The sequence below is a fragment of the Hyaena hyaena genome, unplaced genomic scaffold (assembly GCF_003009895.1).
Source record: "Hyaena hyaena isolate Hyena2069 unplaced genomic scaffold, ASM300989v1 scaffold_1087, whole genome shotgun sequence".
Taxonomy (NCBI): domain Eukaryota; kingdom Metazoa; phylum Chordata; class Mammalia; order Carnivora; family Hyaenidae; genus Hyaena; species Hyaena hyaena.
In genome coordinates, this window is record NW_024081700.1 from 183215 (window position 1) to 197186 (window position 13972).

The window sequence follows — 13972 nt, forward strand, 5'->3', positions numbered from 1 at the left end:
TATCCTTCTCTCAGTAGCTGAGAGAAAAGTAGAAAGAAAAATCAGTAAGGGCACAAACTCAAACAATACTATCAACCAACTTAATCTGATATTTATGAAACACTTCACCCAGCCACTTACAATAGTAATACACAAAAACATCTAGGAATAGATTTAACAAGAAAGATAAAGCACCCAGTATGATCAAAACCTAAATAAAGAAATAAAGAATGAAAAAATGAAATACACTTTAAAACTCTGAGAGGCATAAAACAATGCTGAGGAAATGGAGTGAGTCAGTGTTATGTGACAAACGTGTCACTTCTCCCTAAATTAATGTAAACTTCCCATGCAATGCCAATTAAAATGCCAGCCAATTTGGCCTGGGGAAAGGTGCACAACAAATGCTAATAAAATTAGTTTCGAAAAACTAGAGACCAGCCTAGACATGAAAGTACTAAAAAATAAAAGGACTGCTAGAGAGAGACCTAGCCTCCAAGATGTTTAAAAACTACAATAATCAAAAACATCTGAAGCAGCAGAAGAAATGAACAGATCAATGAAACAGAACAGAGATTACAGACAGACCTTAAAGATTTAACGTATGATAAATGTGCAGTGCACATCATCAGGAAAAAGAGGATTATCCAATAACTGGTGCTGGAGCAGCTAGATATTTGTGGGGAAATTAAGCTGTAATTTTACCTTATTCTTTACAACTAGTGAATTCCAGATTGATTTAAATATTTCATTGTTAAAAATGGGATCACAAAAGTAAAGGAAAGTATGGACATTTATAATCTTGGAGTGAAGAAGGTCTTGAAAGTAGGACACAAAATCCAGAAGCCACAAAGAAAAAAAGGGCAAATTAGACCATGAAAATTAGAGTTCCATGGAAAAAGACAACAGGCAGGTGGTAAGTGTAAAACATGTAATAAGTACGGGCTAACCAGCTTATCGAAAGGGAAACTGACACAAATAAAAAGAAAAACAAGCAAATTATATGACACTTCCCCCCCCCAAAAAAAAAAAAAAATAGAAAAGGCCAACAAAATATAAATGATGACCAATCTGGCTTTAAAAAACAGAAACCAGGGGCACCTGGGTGGCTCAGCCAGTTGAGCGGCTGACTTTGGCTCAGGTCATGATCTTGAGGTCATGGGTTCAGGCCCACATGGGGCTTTTCGCTGACAGTGTGGAACCTGCTTCAGATTCTGTCTTCCTCTTTCTCTGCCCCTCCTCTCTCCCTCTCTCAAAAATAACCATTAAAAAAAAAAATGACAGGGCACCTGAGTGGTTCAGTTGGTCAAGTGACCAACTCTTGGTTTTGGCTCAGGTCATGATCTCAGTTTTGTGAGTCTGAGCCCCACATCTAGCTCTACACTGGCAGCATGGAGCTTGTTTAGGATTCTCTTTCTCCACCCGCCTTCCTCTCTCTCTCTCCTCGCTCTCTGCTCTCTGTCTCTCCCCAATGTGCGTTGTCTCTGCCTTTCTCAAAACAAACAAACTTTAAGAGTAAATAAATAAAATAAAAATAACAAACAGAAACCGGAATCAAGAGATACTATATTTCCCTTTTAGGCTTAGAAATCTGTTTTCACTGTGGCGATGTGTGGTTGTGAGATAAGCTTGCACATACTGTTGGTAGGCGTGTAATCAGCCAATCTTTCTGGAGGGCAAATTGGCAAGATCCACCAAAGTAAAACACATATACATGCACCCTACAAATAGTAAAAGGTAAGCAAGATTTATGTAAAAGGAAGTCCATTACAGCATTGCTTGTCATGATAAAAAGTCATTAAATAAGCAAACCACCAATATGGACTTTTTAAAATCAACAAAATGCTCTTTCTTGATAGTTTGAAAGCTCTCATCATGTACATACATCAGGTAGTTTTCATTTACTGTAACTTTTTAAATTGTGAAATGTAACACATCTACAAAAAAGTATATTAAAAAGTGCCTTACAGTCTCTCAAATATAGTTCTATAGGAAACACTTATGACACCAAAGCAGAACACTGCCAGCACCCCAAACCTTCCCACCCCAGCCTGGCTGATATGAAAATGAGGACGGAAAACCTCCCTGAAAAAACGGAGAGAGGAAGCTCTGACTCGGAGCCCTGCAAACTACAAAGGAAGAAGCCTACTCTACCACCCAGATTTTTTCCTGGCCTAAGCAGCAGCCCAGCCAATGAGAAAATGCCAAACTTAGCCAATGAGAAGCAGTCACCACCCTCCAATGGGTTTTTGTTCCAAGAAGCCACGCCTGCTCCCACCCCCTTCTCTATAAAAGCGCCTCCCCTGGGTGGTTCTCCAGACTTGCCTGTTCTTCCCCACTGCCTGCGGGGTCTGGATTGCGGTTCCCCAGCTATTCCCGAATAAACCCATTTCGCTGATATAGTAACAATTTTATTTTCAAGATGGACACCATCACAGTCCCCCCTCTTAACAGTAACCACCATCCTGATTCTTGGGGGAACCAGCTCCCTGATCTTTAGAGCCTCACCACTTACATTCATAAACAATACCTTTTAACACTGCTTTGTAAATTTATATAACTGGATCAAAAGTTCTTTGATGTCTTGCTTCTTTCACTCAACATTAGGTCTACAATGTTAATTCTGAAGGCATCTGTTTTCATCTAGCTTTAGAATATAAATAGGAACTGTCTGGACTATAGGATTATGGGCCTATGGGTCTGGACTATAGTATTATCCAAATTGGGGAAAAAAACCACACACACACACACAAAAACTAGTAAGTTAGTTATTTAAAGGTATTATTGTTTACTTGTGCAGCTATTTTATATTTTATTTTTAAAGTAATATGTATTATTATTTTTTAAATACTGAGAAAAGTTCATAATCTCATTATTCAGATAATCTCTCTAAACAACCATGGGCCAATCCAGCCTAACACCATCTTTTGTATGGACTGCAAGCCAAGAATGACTTTTACATTTTTTAATTCTTTTTAAAAATCAAAAGAATATGCCATGCTCATTTATCGTTTTATGGCTGCTTCTGCACCACAATGGCAGAGCTGAGTAACCGCAAGGCCTACTAAGCCAGAGAAAAAGTCTGCAAACCCCGCTCTAATCCACGAGAAGCAGCAGTCCAGGCAGAGCTAACGTTAAACTAGAGAGGAGAAGCCAGCACCTGGCCGAACGAACAGGGGTCTGGGATGCAGTACCAGGGTTCCGTAGCTGCCGAAGTACTCTTCATCCTGCCAGGTGTCTTCAGGGTCACACTCCTCCAGATGCTTCCCGAGGTGGTTCGCTGGTATGTACCCGCAGCAGCCTGCGCGCTCGCCCCACCACCAATCGGCCGTTGTCTGTCTTAGGATGAGAATTTTTTCTCCTCTCAAAAAGCTGAGCTGGAAAAATCATACACAGAAGTCAAAATTCAAGAAAAACCTGTAGTTGGTATTTCAATTGTGGCTCAGTGATAAATCCCCCATTCCTGGGGGCCCAAATCACAGCTATTTCAAAAGGGACTCAATGGGTAATTATACCGATTCACAATCTGTAAAAATGATACCAAGGTTTAGAGATTTTTATGAAACATCTACATGAAAGAAAAGCACATGGTATTTTTTAAAGGAAAGATTAAACATTTTCAGATGGCTTAGGACAGAATTTCTCAACAGCCTCTTCACAGTAACTCAGCTATATGGTGGCTGATTCATTTACTGGGTTACAAAGCAGGAAAAGCTACATTCAAGTCAGTGATTTTATTTTATAGCCTTAGTTTTCATTAACTAGAATAGGTTCTAAACCAAGGTTTCCAAACAGAAATTGGAACAGGTACTTCACCCAATTCCTCAGCCAGGCATCTCTCACCTGAGGCCTGGGATCAGAATTTGTTAGGGTGGGAAGAGAAGGTCACTCACATGTCTCACTGGGCTCTGGACGTCTGAATACTTCTTTACTTAACTTCGGTGTGACTTTTTCAAAATTTACATCTACTTCTACCCCTTAGCATGCTGAATCCCAAAAACATGGCCCAAGGTCCATGGCCACTGCACGTGAGCAAATGCGTCAGGTTACCTGCGTCTGGTCAGTGGCAGAATAGTCTGCGATGGCCACAAACTCTTCCGGGTGTGCGCCCTCCTGGAGATGCTCCTGGCCACCATACTCCATGAGACCCTCTCCCTCCTGCTCAAAGCCAAGAAAGAACAGGGGATGACCATGGTGCTTCTCTCTGTCCATCCTAATAACCTGCAGCCTTTTGGGTATTTCATTCGGTTTCAAATGACGATTCGTGTGACCAGATTTAATCATACAAGTTGGGTCGTCTTCACTAGCAGGATCAAGGGACCTCACCTTCACTCTACCTTTACTTTATGTCTCAAGTACAGAATTATTTGCATCCTAAAGAGAACATCAAAGAAAGAAGTAAGAAAGAGGCACTTTTAGTGTCTACCTGGCAACTGATCCTGAACATCACCCTCAAAGTGGTGACCGGCCCTAGAGAAAGAACGCCAGTTTCTGGGCCTCGTGCTCTGGGGACCTCGTCAGACCCGATGGCAGAACTGGGCAGGCCTCAGGAAGGTGCTGGGGACCTGGTACAACCCTCGCAGTCTCACTCAGACTGCAATGCTGCTGACACGTGCTGCTCAGACCCAGAAGGGGAGCCCAGAGCACATGTGCTCCGTCTCCACTTTCCCTCAGAACAAACAGGCTTGCCGGCAAGACATCCACCGGGTGCGGGAGAACCACCAACCACAAGTTCCAGTTCAATGAAGCAACCCTGTCCCAAAAATATATACATTTTCCTAAATACAAATGTAATTCATTGTCTTTGGAAAATGTGGAAAAGCACAAGTGTACCCAGAGGAAAATTAGAACCATCTGTAATCTTGCTCACTGGTCAGAGATAATGATGGTTAACACATTAACATTTATATTCTTTGCAGCTTTTTTTTTAAGTGTACATATAACACATGCATACAAGGTGTTTATTGAGATCATAGAATTCTGCCTTGTGACAAGCTTCCCACTCATTAAACAGTATTTTCCTCCCCATTAAATTACTTCTAAATACATTTCTAATATCTGACAGTATTCCATTCTATGAATTATCGTAATTTATTTATCCAATCTCCTCGTTTTGTAGTCTTAAGCTGTTTCCAGTTTTTGTAAGTTGTAAATTATGTAAGATGAACTTTCTTAAAATCATTTTGTCTATTCATGACAATTTTCTTAGGATAAATCCCTGAATGGGAAATTGGCAAATTAAGATGACTTGTACTTTTATAACTTTTAAGTATATTTGAGAGAGAGAGAAAGAGAGAGACAGAAAATGGAGGGGAGGGGCAGAGACACAGGGGAGAGAATCCCAAGCACGCTCCATGTTGTTAGCCTAAACCCCAACACGGCTTGATCTCACCAACCATGAGATCATGACCCCAGCCAAAACCGAGTCAGATGCCAGCCGAGGTACCCTACTTTTATAAATTTTGGTATCATCACCAAATACCCTCCAGAAAGGTAGCTCCTGAGACCTACATAAGAGTAAGTGAGGGGCGCTGGGGTGACTCAGTCAGTTAAGCATTCAAGTCTTGATATCAGTTCAGGTCATGATCTCACAGTTGGTAGGTTAGAGGCCCATGTCGGGCTCAGCACTGACAGTGTGGAGCCTGCTAGGGATTCTCTCTCTCTCGTTCACGTACACGCTCTCTCTCTCTCTCTGAATAATCATTAAAAAAAAGTAAGTGAATGATTTTCCTACCCCCTTATCAACAGTGGACATGCATCATCACTCAACTCTCTGCCAGTATGATGCAGAGACACTGTCTTTGTTAGTTGCATTTGCCTTTATTTTTTTAAATAATTTTATAATTTATTATTTTTTTAAATTTTATTTTATTTTTGACAGAGAGAAAGAGTGAGTAGGGGAGAGGGGCAGAAGGAGAGACAGAATCTTAAGTAGGCTCCATGCTCAGTGTGGAGCCCAACCTGGGGACTAATCCCACGACCCTGGGATCGTGACCAAGAGCCAGACTTTCAACTGACTGAGCTACTCAGGTGCCCCAGTTCCATCTGCCTTTAATTTTTAGTGACATCAAACATGTTTTTCGAGTACTTTTTGGTCATCATTTTTGTAAGTTGCCTATCTGTATCCTTTGCACACTTTCCTGCTACAGTAATGTGACTCATTTTACACAGTATAATCTCCCTCTTAGCTTGTCCCGAGCCCCTGCTCCTGCCCTCCCTACACCATCAGCCTCTCACTGCCCCCCCTAACCCTTACCAGTCACCTGGCACATCTTCCCATGCTTTCTCCATGTTCATGTCACACACGCTCGTGTGCATACACACCATGCATAAACAGTTTTTCTTCTAACATAGTTTTTTGTGAAAGATGTCACAAGCCCTTATTTTAAATTTTGGGTTTTTTTTTTTTTTTTACTCACGTAACAACTTGTAAGAGACTCCCTAATTCTTAGAACTCTAACTTACAATTTTCAATGACTATATAATACTCTACAGCAGGAATTCTTCTGGATTCTTCAGTCATCCTTGATTGATGGACTTTCTCTTGGTGTCCAACTTTCTACCACTATAAACAATGTGGCCACAAACATGTGGACACATTTATCCTTATATAACAATATTTTATTTCTACAGAATAGATTATCAGGGCTGAAAAATAAGCATGGTTTTCATTCACACATTTGCCAGATTCTTTCCATAAAGGGTGCAGCACTTCACACATCACGGCAATGCAGCGAGTTCTCTCTGCTTGAATACTCACCAGCAACAGGCATTATCGCAGTCTTTAATTTCTTCCAGAGGTTTAGGTGTAAAGACACCAGAAAAGTAATTATGTAGGAAAACGAGACTATTTCTTATACTTTATAAGAAAGACCTTTAACATAAAGAGACAATAATAATTCATTATGAAGCTCTGACATACAAAGAATTAGAGTATGTTACAACAATAGTACAAAGTGTACTATTTTTTTAAGTGTACATATAACACGTACTATTTTTTTTGAGGTGGTCAAAAAAAAAGACAGAGATAGCTTAAAGATGCATATTGCAATTTCTTGGGTAACCACTAAAATAGCAGTAAAAGCTACACATGAAAAGCCGTAGAGAAGATAATGTGTAATTGCAAACAATATTTTATTAATCCAAAAGGAGGCAAGAATGAATAAAGGTACAAAGAATATGCAAAGAAGAAATAGAAAACAAACAGCAAGATGTTAGACTTAACCATACCAGTCAACATGTTAATGTTAGCAGACTAAATACTACAATTTAAGAGCAGAAGTTACCTGACAGCGGGAAAAATGACATACCTACAGACTCTTTATAAGAGAAAGACTTTAAATATATGGACTTTGATTTAAAAAAGATTCAAAATATAGGTGTATGTGTACCATGCAAGCTGGTAAAGCTGCATTAACATAAAACAAAATATATACAGGGCAAGAAATATTAATAGGTAAAAAGAAAGATTTCATAAATGTAAAAAAGTCAATCAATCTAGAAAGTAAAATCTATCCTAAGTGTATGCACCAAGTAACAGATTCAAAACATATGAAGCAAAAGTGATAGATTAAAAAAGAAATTTAAAAAAACAAATCCATGATCAAAGAGGAAATTTTTGAAGCTCATCTCTCTCAGTCACTGACACAACAAATGGGCAGAAAGCCAGAAAGGACACAAAAGACTTACCGCTAATAACCCATTTGACCTTAATGACATTTATAGGAAAGCAACAGCTCTTTGCATGTGCATGTGGAGCATTCACCAATATAGCCTATCTGACGAGGTCACAAAGCAGGCCTGAATAACTTTCAAACACTGACATTTTAAATAGTATCTTTTCTGACCAAACAGAATCAAGCCAAAATTAAATAACAAAAAGATATGTAAAAATTCCTAAATGTCTGAAAGTAAGCAACACACTTTGGAAAGCCCATAAATTTTCTAATTTCCACTGTAACATATTAGAAAGTATCTTAAGTGATCAACAATGAAAATACAATGCCTTTAAGTGTGTGAGGTATAGCAAAATGATGGTCAGAGGTAAAGTTATAGCTATAAAAACATATATTAAAGAAGCAAGGTTTAAATCAGTGATCCACACTTCCATCACAAGATGCTATAAATATAGAAAATTAAACCCAAAGAATAAAAGAAATAAAGATAAAAGCAGAAACCAACAAGATAGAAAACAGATGAACAAAGAGAAATTCAACAAAGACAAATCTGGTTCTTTGAAAACATGAAAGTGATAAAACCTCTTAAAGGTGATCAAGAGAAGAAAAGATAAAAACACAAATTTTGAATAGCAGACATCTCTTCTGTAATGAAGAGCGCTGTTAACAGGATGAATACAAACTGTACAGAAATACCTCCATGACAGATGCCCTAGCAATTAAGAACCAAAAAAGATACCATTTCTAACTCATCAGATTGAGCAAACTTTCAAAGTCTGATGTCCTCAAACGTTAGTAAGCACTACGTGGGCTCCTGGCAGACCCGTAAACTAGAGAATAATTGACCATTATCTAGTAAAACTGAAAATATGAGATCCCTTCACCCTGCAACGCCATTATCAGGCATACATCCGAGAGCACGTATGCACAAGTAGATGGGTAGAAGGATATTCACTGCAGCACTGTTGGAAATAGAGAAAAACTGGAAACATCAAGAGTCCACAAAAAGGAAAATAAATAAAATGTGGTGTACACCTACTATGAGACTGCAAGCGACCTGCCACACATCTATAAAGGCGCTGGGCATAGGAGGAGCATGCTACAGGAGCATGCTATAGGACTGAACTAGCTCTACACACATTAAGGGCAAATCCACCAAAAGTAACATTAGTAGAGGGGCGCCTGGGTGGCTCAGTCAGTCAAGCATCCGACTACAGCTCAGATCATGATCTCACGGTTCGTGAGTTCAAGCCCCGTGTCGGGCTCTGTGCTGACAGCTCAGAGCCTGGAGCCTGCTTCAGATTCTGTGTCTCCCTCTCTCTGCCCCTCCCCTGCTTGCACTGTCTCTCTCACTCTCTCAAAAATAAATAAACATTAAAAAAATTGACAAAAAAAAGTAACATTAGTGGAAAAGGCAAGTAACAGATGACACAGAATATGATGCCACTTAAATAAACTGTAAAAAGCACACACAGGGGCACCTGGGTGGCTCAGTCAGTTAAGCATCCGACTTCGGCTCAGGTCATGATCTCACGGCTCGTGGGTTCAAGCCCCACATCGGGTTCTGTGCTGGCAGCTCAGATCCTGGAGCCTGTTTCGGATTCTGTGTCTTCCTCTCTACCCCTCCCCTGCTCATGTCCTGTCTCTCTCTGTCTCAAAAATAAATAAACTATAAAAAAATTTTTTTAATTTAAAAATAAAAAAAAAATAATAAAAAGCACACACAAAGAGTATCATATATTGGTCCAAGATGCCTATATTAGGTATAAAAACATTTTAAAAAATGGTGCAGAAAGCACAAAGATCAATTTATAATTCATAGTAGTATATGCCTGTGGAAACAGAGGAAGAAGAATGGGATGGGGCACAAACTTGATCTATGGTTTCCTTCAACATATATACATATATGTATATATATTTACATTCTAAAGCAAACATGACATGTTGTTAACAAGTTTTCGCTTCTGTGTGGTAGTACATAATGTTTGCAATATTATTCTATAAATGTTCTGACATTTTTGAAGTTTCTCAAAGGAACAGGACATCCATGGAATTAAAAACTTGATGATTAACTTTAAGAAAGCTTAATGAAATGACACAACTATGAATCAAATCTCTCTATAAAAACCCAAATGAAATCGGTACCACCTTTAGAAGGCTAGAAAAAAAGAAATGTTAAATTGGATACCACAGATATGAAAATGTTTGATTTTTAAAAAATGATTATTTGAGTATTCATTTGGTTTTTAATTTTATATAATCAACATTCCTTGAAATGTAAGGTAATCTTTTTTTTTTTTTTTTTTTTTTTACTAATAACTTGAATGAAACTAGATGAGCATTACAGGCAGAAAAAAAGTATGAATATATAAATCGCTTCTAATGTGTCTCACCAGCTTGTAAGATATTATGCCTGAGACCTTATTAAACAACTAAAAAAATGTGCTTGCTTCACCAGCACAGGTACCAAAGGTAGTTTTCACGGGAGGAGTTTACGATGCCCAATTCAAAATGTTATCTGTAATTTCCTTTATTTAAGCATCCCATGGTGGGTGGCTAAGCTCAGCTCTCTGTAATGTTTGTAGTTTTAAATACAGGTTCTTACATACCAGACCTGAAATTACCTGCGATTCACTTCTGGAGCAGTCACCTGACGTTGCCATGGTTCTCTTAGGATCTGCCGCATAGCTGCCGCTTTTAATGTTTCATTTTCCCCTCCATTTTTACTTTTGAAAAAAGAGAGAATGTGCAAATACTTTATTACACTGAATGATAATTAAGTTTGCTTCATTTCTAAGGTCCATGATAAAGATCCTATGCCAAAAGGAAGTAAAAGGGGTTTTTTAAAGAATGAAATAGAAATCAAATTTGTAAATGCAATTCTTCAGGAAAGCAATAGAAAGCGTTTGAAATTTATGAACTTCTAAGTATGATTTCCTCACTAATCTACAAAGGTGCTGACCTTATTTACTGAATGAACACTCTCAGTTTCTGTTAGAGTACTGGATTGATTTAAAACAACAAATTAATGCCAGATCTTTTCTTGGAATCTTGATAGCCTTCACTCCAATTAAAATTCCTTACTGTGAAAATCAAGGAAACCGCATTTGAAATGTATTCCTGAGACCAGCAGGGGGAGCTCTCACACCCTACCATTCCTTATAGACCATACGGAAAAAGTTCACTTTCCTGCCACAGCAGGGTCGCCTACCCAGGCAGCAGCCCAGCCAATGAGAAACAGCTAAACAGCCTTAGCGCAGCCAATCAGAAGGGGTGACCACCCCACATTTTCCTCCAAAGTAGCTCCTCCCAACGTCCTCCTTTTTCTTTTCTTTCTTTCTTTTTTTTTGAGAGAGTAAGTGGGGGGGGGGCGGTTATAGGGAGAGAGGGAGAAAAAAAGAATCGTAAGCAGGCTCTACGCTCAGCCCAAGCCCCATGGTGGGGTCCTGGCGCTTGATCTCACAACCCTGGGATCATGACCTGAGCCCAAATCAAGAGTGGGATGCTCAACCGAATGAGCCACCCAGGTGCCCCCCCTTTTCTCCATATACAGTAACCTTCCTCTTCTACATTAGCCAAATGTGCCAGTAGCTTTCGCAGTTTGCAGGTCCGAAATTGTAATTCCTCTGTCATTTCCAAATAAACCCATTTTGCTGGTAAAATAACTGGCTGTTTCATTTTCACGGTCAACACCACCTGGGGCTTTCAAGTGTTTCCTAACAGGATCCGAAGGCTACATCTTACTGAGGCTTTCCCTTTTCATTCTCAGTTCTCATTTTTTCCCGTGACTGTATAATCCATACTATACTCCAACATGAATGTGCTTTTTCTTACATAAAAATTATTTAAAATAAATGCTACACTTACCATGACTTAATACCTATTTTTGTGGCATCTGTAATTACAATGTGAAAACTAACAGAACGGAGTCGTGTAGACCGGAGTCCGGAGGCGAGCAACCGAAGCTGCGCAGACCCACCAAAAAGAGCCGATCTAGCGTCAGGAAGGGTTTCCTCCTCCCCCAGCAACAGCCCAGCCAATGAGAGACTAGACAGCCCAGCCAATGACAGGCCCTTCACTTCCCACTCCAGGCCCTGGGCTCTTATCCTGGGTTGTAATTCTATGCCATTCTTAAATACCAAAAATTCTTAAATTCTCTGCCATTTTGCCCTGCTGGCATAATGCCTAGCAGGTTTTGTTTTAAGGTTAACAAAGAATACTAATACACATAATTGCATTTTCACTGGAAAACGCTGGCATTGGGGCCAGGGCTGGTTCGCTGGAAGAGGCGAGGGAAGGTGAGGCTGGGCCCAACTGATGGGGCCGGGCCCGGTGGGCTGACCAGACGGGGGGGGGGGGGGGTGACCCAGGATTTCCAGGCACTTGTGATCAAAGGCAACAGGAGGTGTGGGAAGGGAGAGAATGGGGGATGTGAGGGGAGAGGCGGGGCTCACACGCAGGGGTGCCACCAGAGGTGAGGAGAGAGGGAGAGGGCTCAGACAGGACGAAGGCCCGCGCCGACGAGGGGGGCGGGCACCGCTCCGAGAGGGCGTGGCTGGGGGAGAGGCGCCGCGCCGTCGGCGAGGGTGGGGAGAACGCGGGGCGGTGGGCGTGTCTCGTGAGGGGCGTGGCCCTGCAGTCGCCGAGCCTGCGGTCAGCCGCCGGAGCGCCCAGCACGGAAGGGGGAAGGTTCGAGGGTCTTCAGGGGGACAGAGGCCTGGGCCGGCCCACAGACGCACACGCTCGGCAAGGAGCCTACCTCCGTTCCGTCCCGCCGCCCGAGCTGCCCACGAGAAACCTACCTCAGCCGCCCTGCTCCGCTGAGCTCTGCGTCCACAAGCCGGTGCGGAGGGGCGGACGGCGTTTTCCAAGAGCCCGAGCCGCCGCCCTCGGCCCGCGCAAGCGCAGTACGCGCAGGCCGGCCGCGGACAGAGCCCCTCCCTAGGCCCTGCGCCCCGCGCCTGCGCAGTCCGCACTCGCCACTCCGTACAGGGAATGGAGCCACCGTCTTCGGCCCCACGCAGGCGCAGTCGCTCAGGCCCGTCTCGGGAAAGGGCCAGTCCTGGGCCGAGAGCCTCGCGCAGGCGCACTTCACGAGTCCCGCCTCCTGCAGTGGCACGCGCGGGGCCCCTGCAACCCATCTGTGCCCCGCCGAGGCTCCTGTAGGGGCGGGGTTGGCGGTGGGGTTGCAGCCGGATCCGGGTCCCGAGCCTGGTTGGGGCGGTGGGCAGGGGAGATCGGTGCCTTACGCAGGTTGCGGATGTGGGGCAGTGGCGGCCGGACCGGGGTTAGGGGTGGGGCAGCGGGGGATAGGGCTAAACCCGGGTGGGGGGGGCGGGGGGGGGGGGGGTGGGGGGGGCGGGGCTGCGGGGGCCTTGCGCAGTTTTGGTGGTGAAGCAGCTGCTGTGAGCCCCTGACGGGTTACGGGGTGGGGCCTCGGGGACCGGGACCGTACCCGGTTAGGGGCAGGGGCCGCGGATGGGCCCCGGCTAGGGGGAAGGGCAGCGGGGACCGGGACCGTACTGGGCTAGAGGGTGGGGCGGCCGGGGCCGGGCCCGAGCAGGGATGGGGGATGGGACAACGCGGGCCGGAGCCGCGTTAGGGGTGGAGCAGCGGGGGTGGGACCAGGAGGGGGGGGCAGCGGGGGCTGCGGCCCATCCAGGCTTGGGGAACAGAAACCCGTTGTGGGTGACAGAAACGGCAGCTTTCTGGAGCAGGCCCTCCTTCCTGCTTTTCTGTAATAATTCAGTTAGCCTTCCCATCTATGCTGTGAAGTGAGAACCATTTGACATTCTTTTCACTTGACAAATGGAGGCAGTGATTTAAGTTTTCATCTCACCTAGAAGTTTGATATAAAGAGTAAACAGGAAAACATTAGTGGCCTTACTGTATGGTGGTCTCAGGGTGGGCAGGTAGCAGCAGGGTGGGGAGGGCGAGGGTAGGAAAACGTAGTCAAAATCATGCAGTGGAGTAGTGGTTGCTAGGGGCCGAGAGAAGAATAAAGAGGTAAAGTTGATGGGAATAGGGTTTGCGTTTTTACAGGATGAAAAGCGGTAGGGAGATGGATGTTGGCAATGGCGGCACGCAAGGGAAATATATTTTATATCCGCTGCATTGTGCATTTATAAATGGTGACGGTGGTAAATTTTATGTGTGTTTGACCACAGAAAAAAAGGAGCAGGAAAACAGACTATCAATATGAGGAATGTAGAAGGAATTCAGTACAGGTTCTGTAGGTTTTTTTTTTTTTTTTTAATGTTTATTTGAGAGAGAGCATGAGCGGGAGAGGGGCAGGGGGAGAAACAGGATCCGAAGCA

At 43.0% G+C, this 13972-nt stretch overlaps 1 protein-coding gene across 3 annotated transcripts in view; it reads right to left on the bottom strand.

Moving 5' to 3' along the window:
- The window catches only part of PRMT2 (protein arginine methyltransferase 2), a 38520-nt gene extending 25680 nt beyond the window's left edge, over positions 1-12840 (bottom strand). Inside the window, exons 1-4 of one of the 3 annotated variants that reach the window (XM_039222141.1) lie at positions 12458-12547; positions 10280-10381; positions 4030-4137; positions 3174-3356 (exon numbers count right to left, since the gene is read on the bottom strand). In XM_039222141.1, coding sequence (XP_039078072.1) covers positions 3174-3356; positions 4030-4137; positions 10280-10318 — 330 coding nt within the window. In that variant the 5' untranslated portion in view covers positions 10319-10381; positions 12458-12547. Of the gene's footprint in view, positions 1-3173; positions 3357-4029; positions 4138-10264; positions 10382-12457 lie in introns of all 3 variants that reach the window. The other 2 variants (XM_039222140.1, XM_039222139.1) reach the window with 2 other exon arrangements.
- Positions 12841-13972: the final 1132 nt, after the last annotated feature.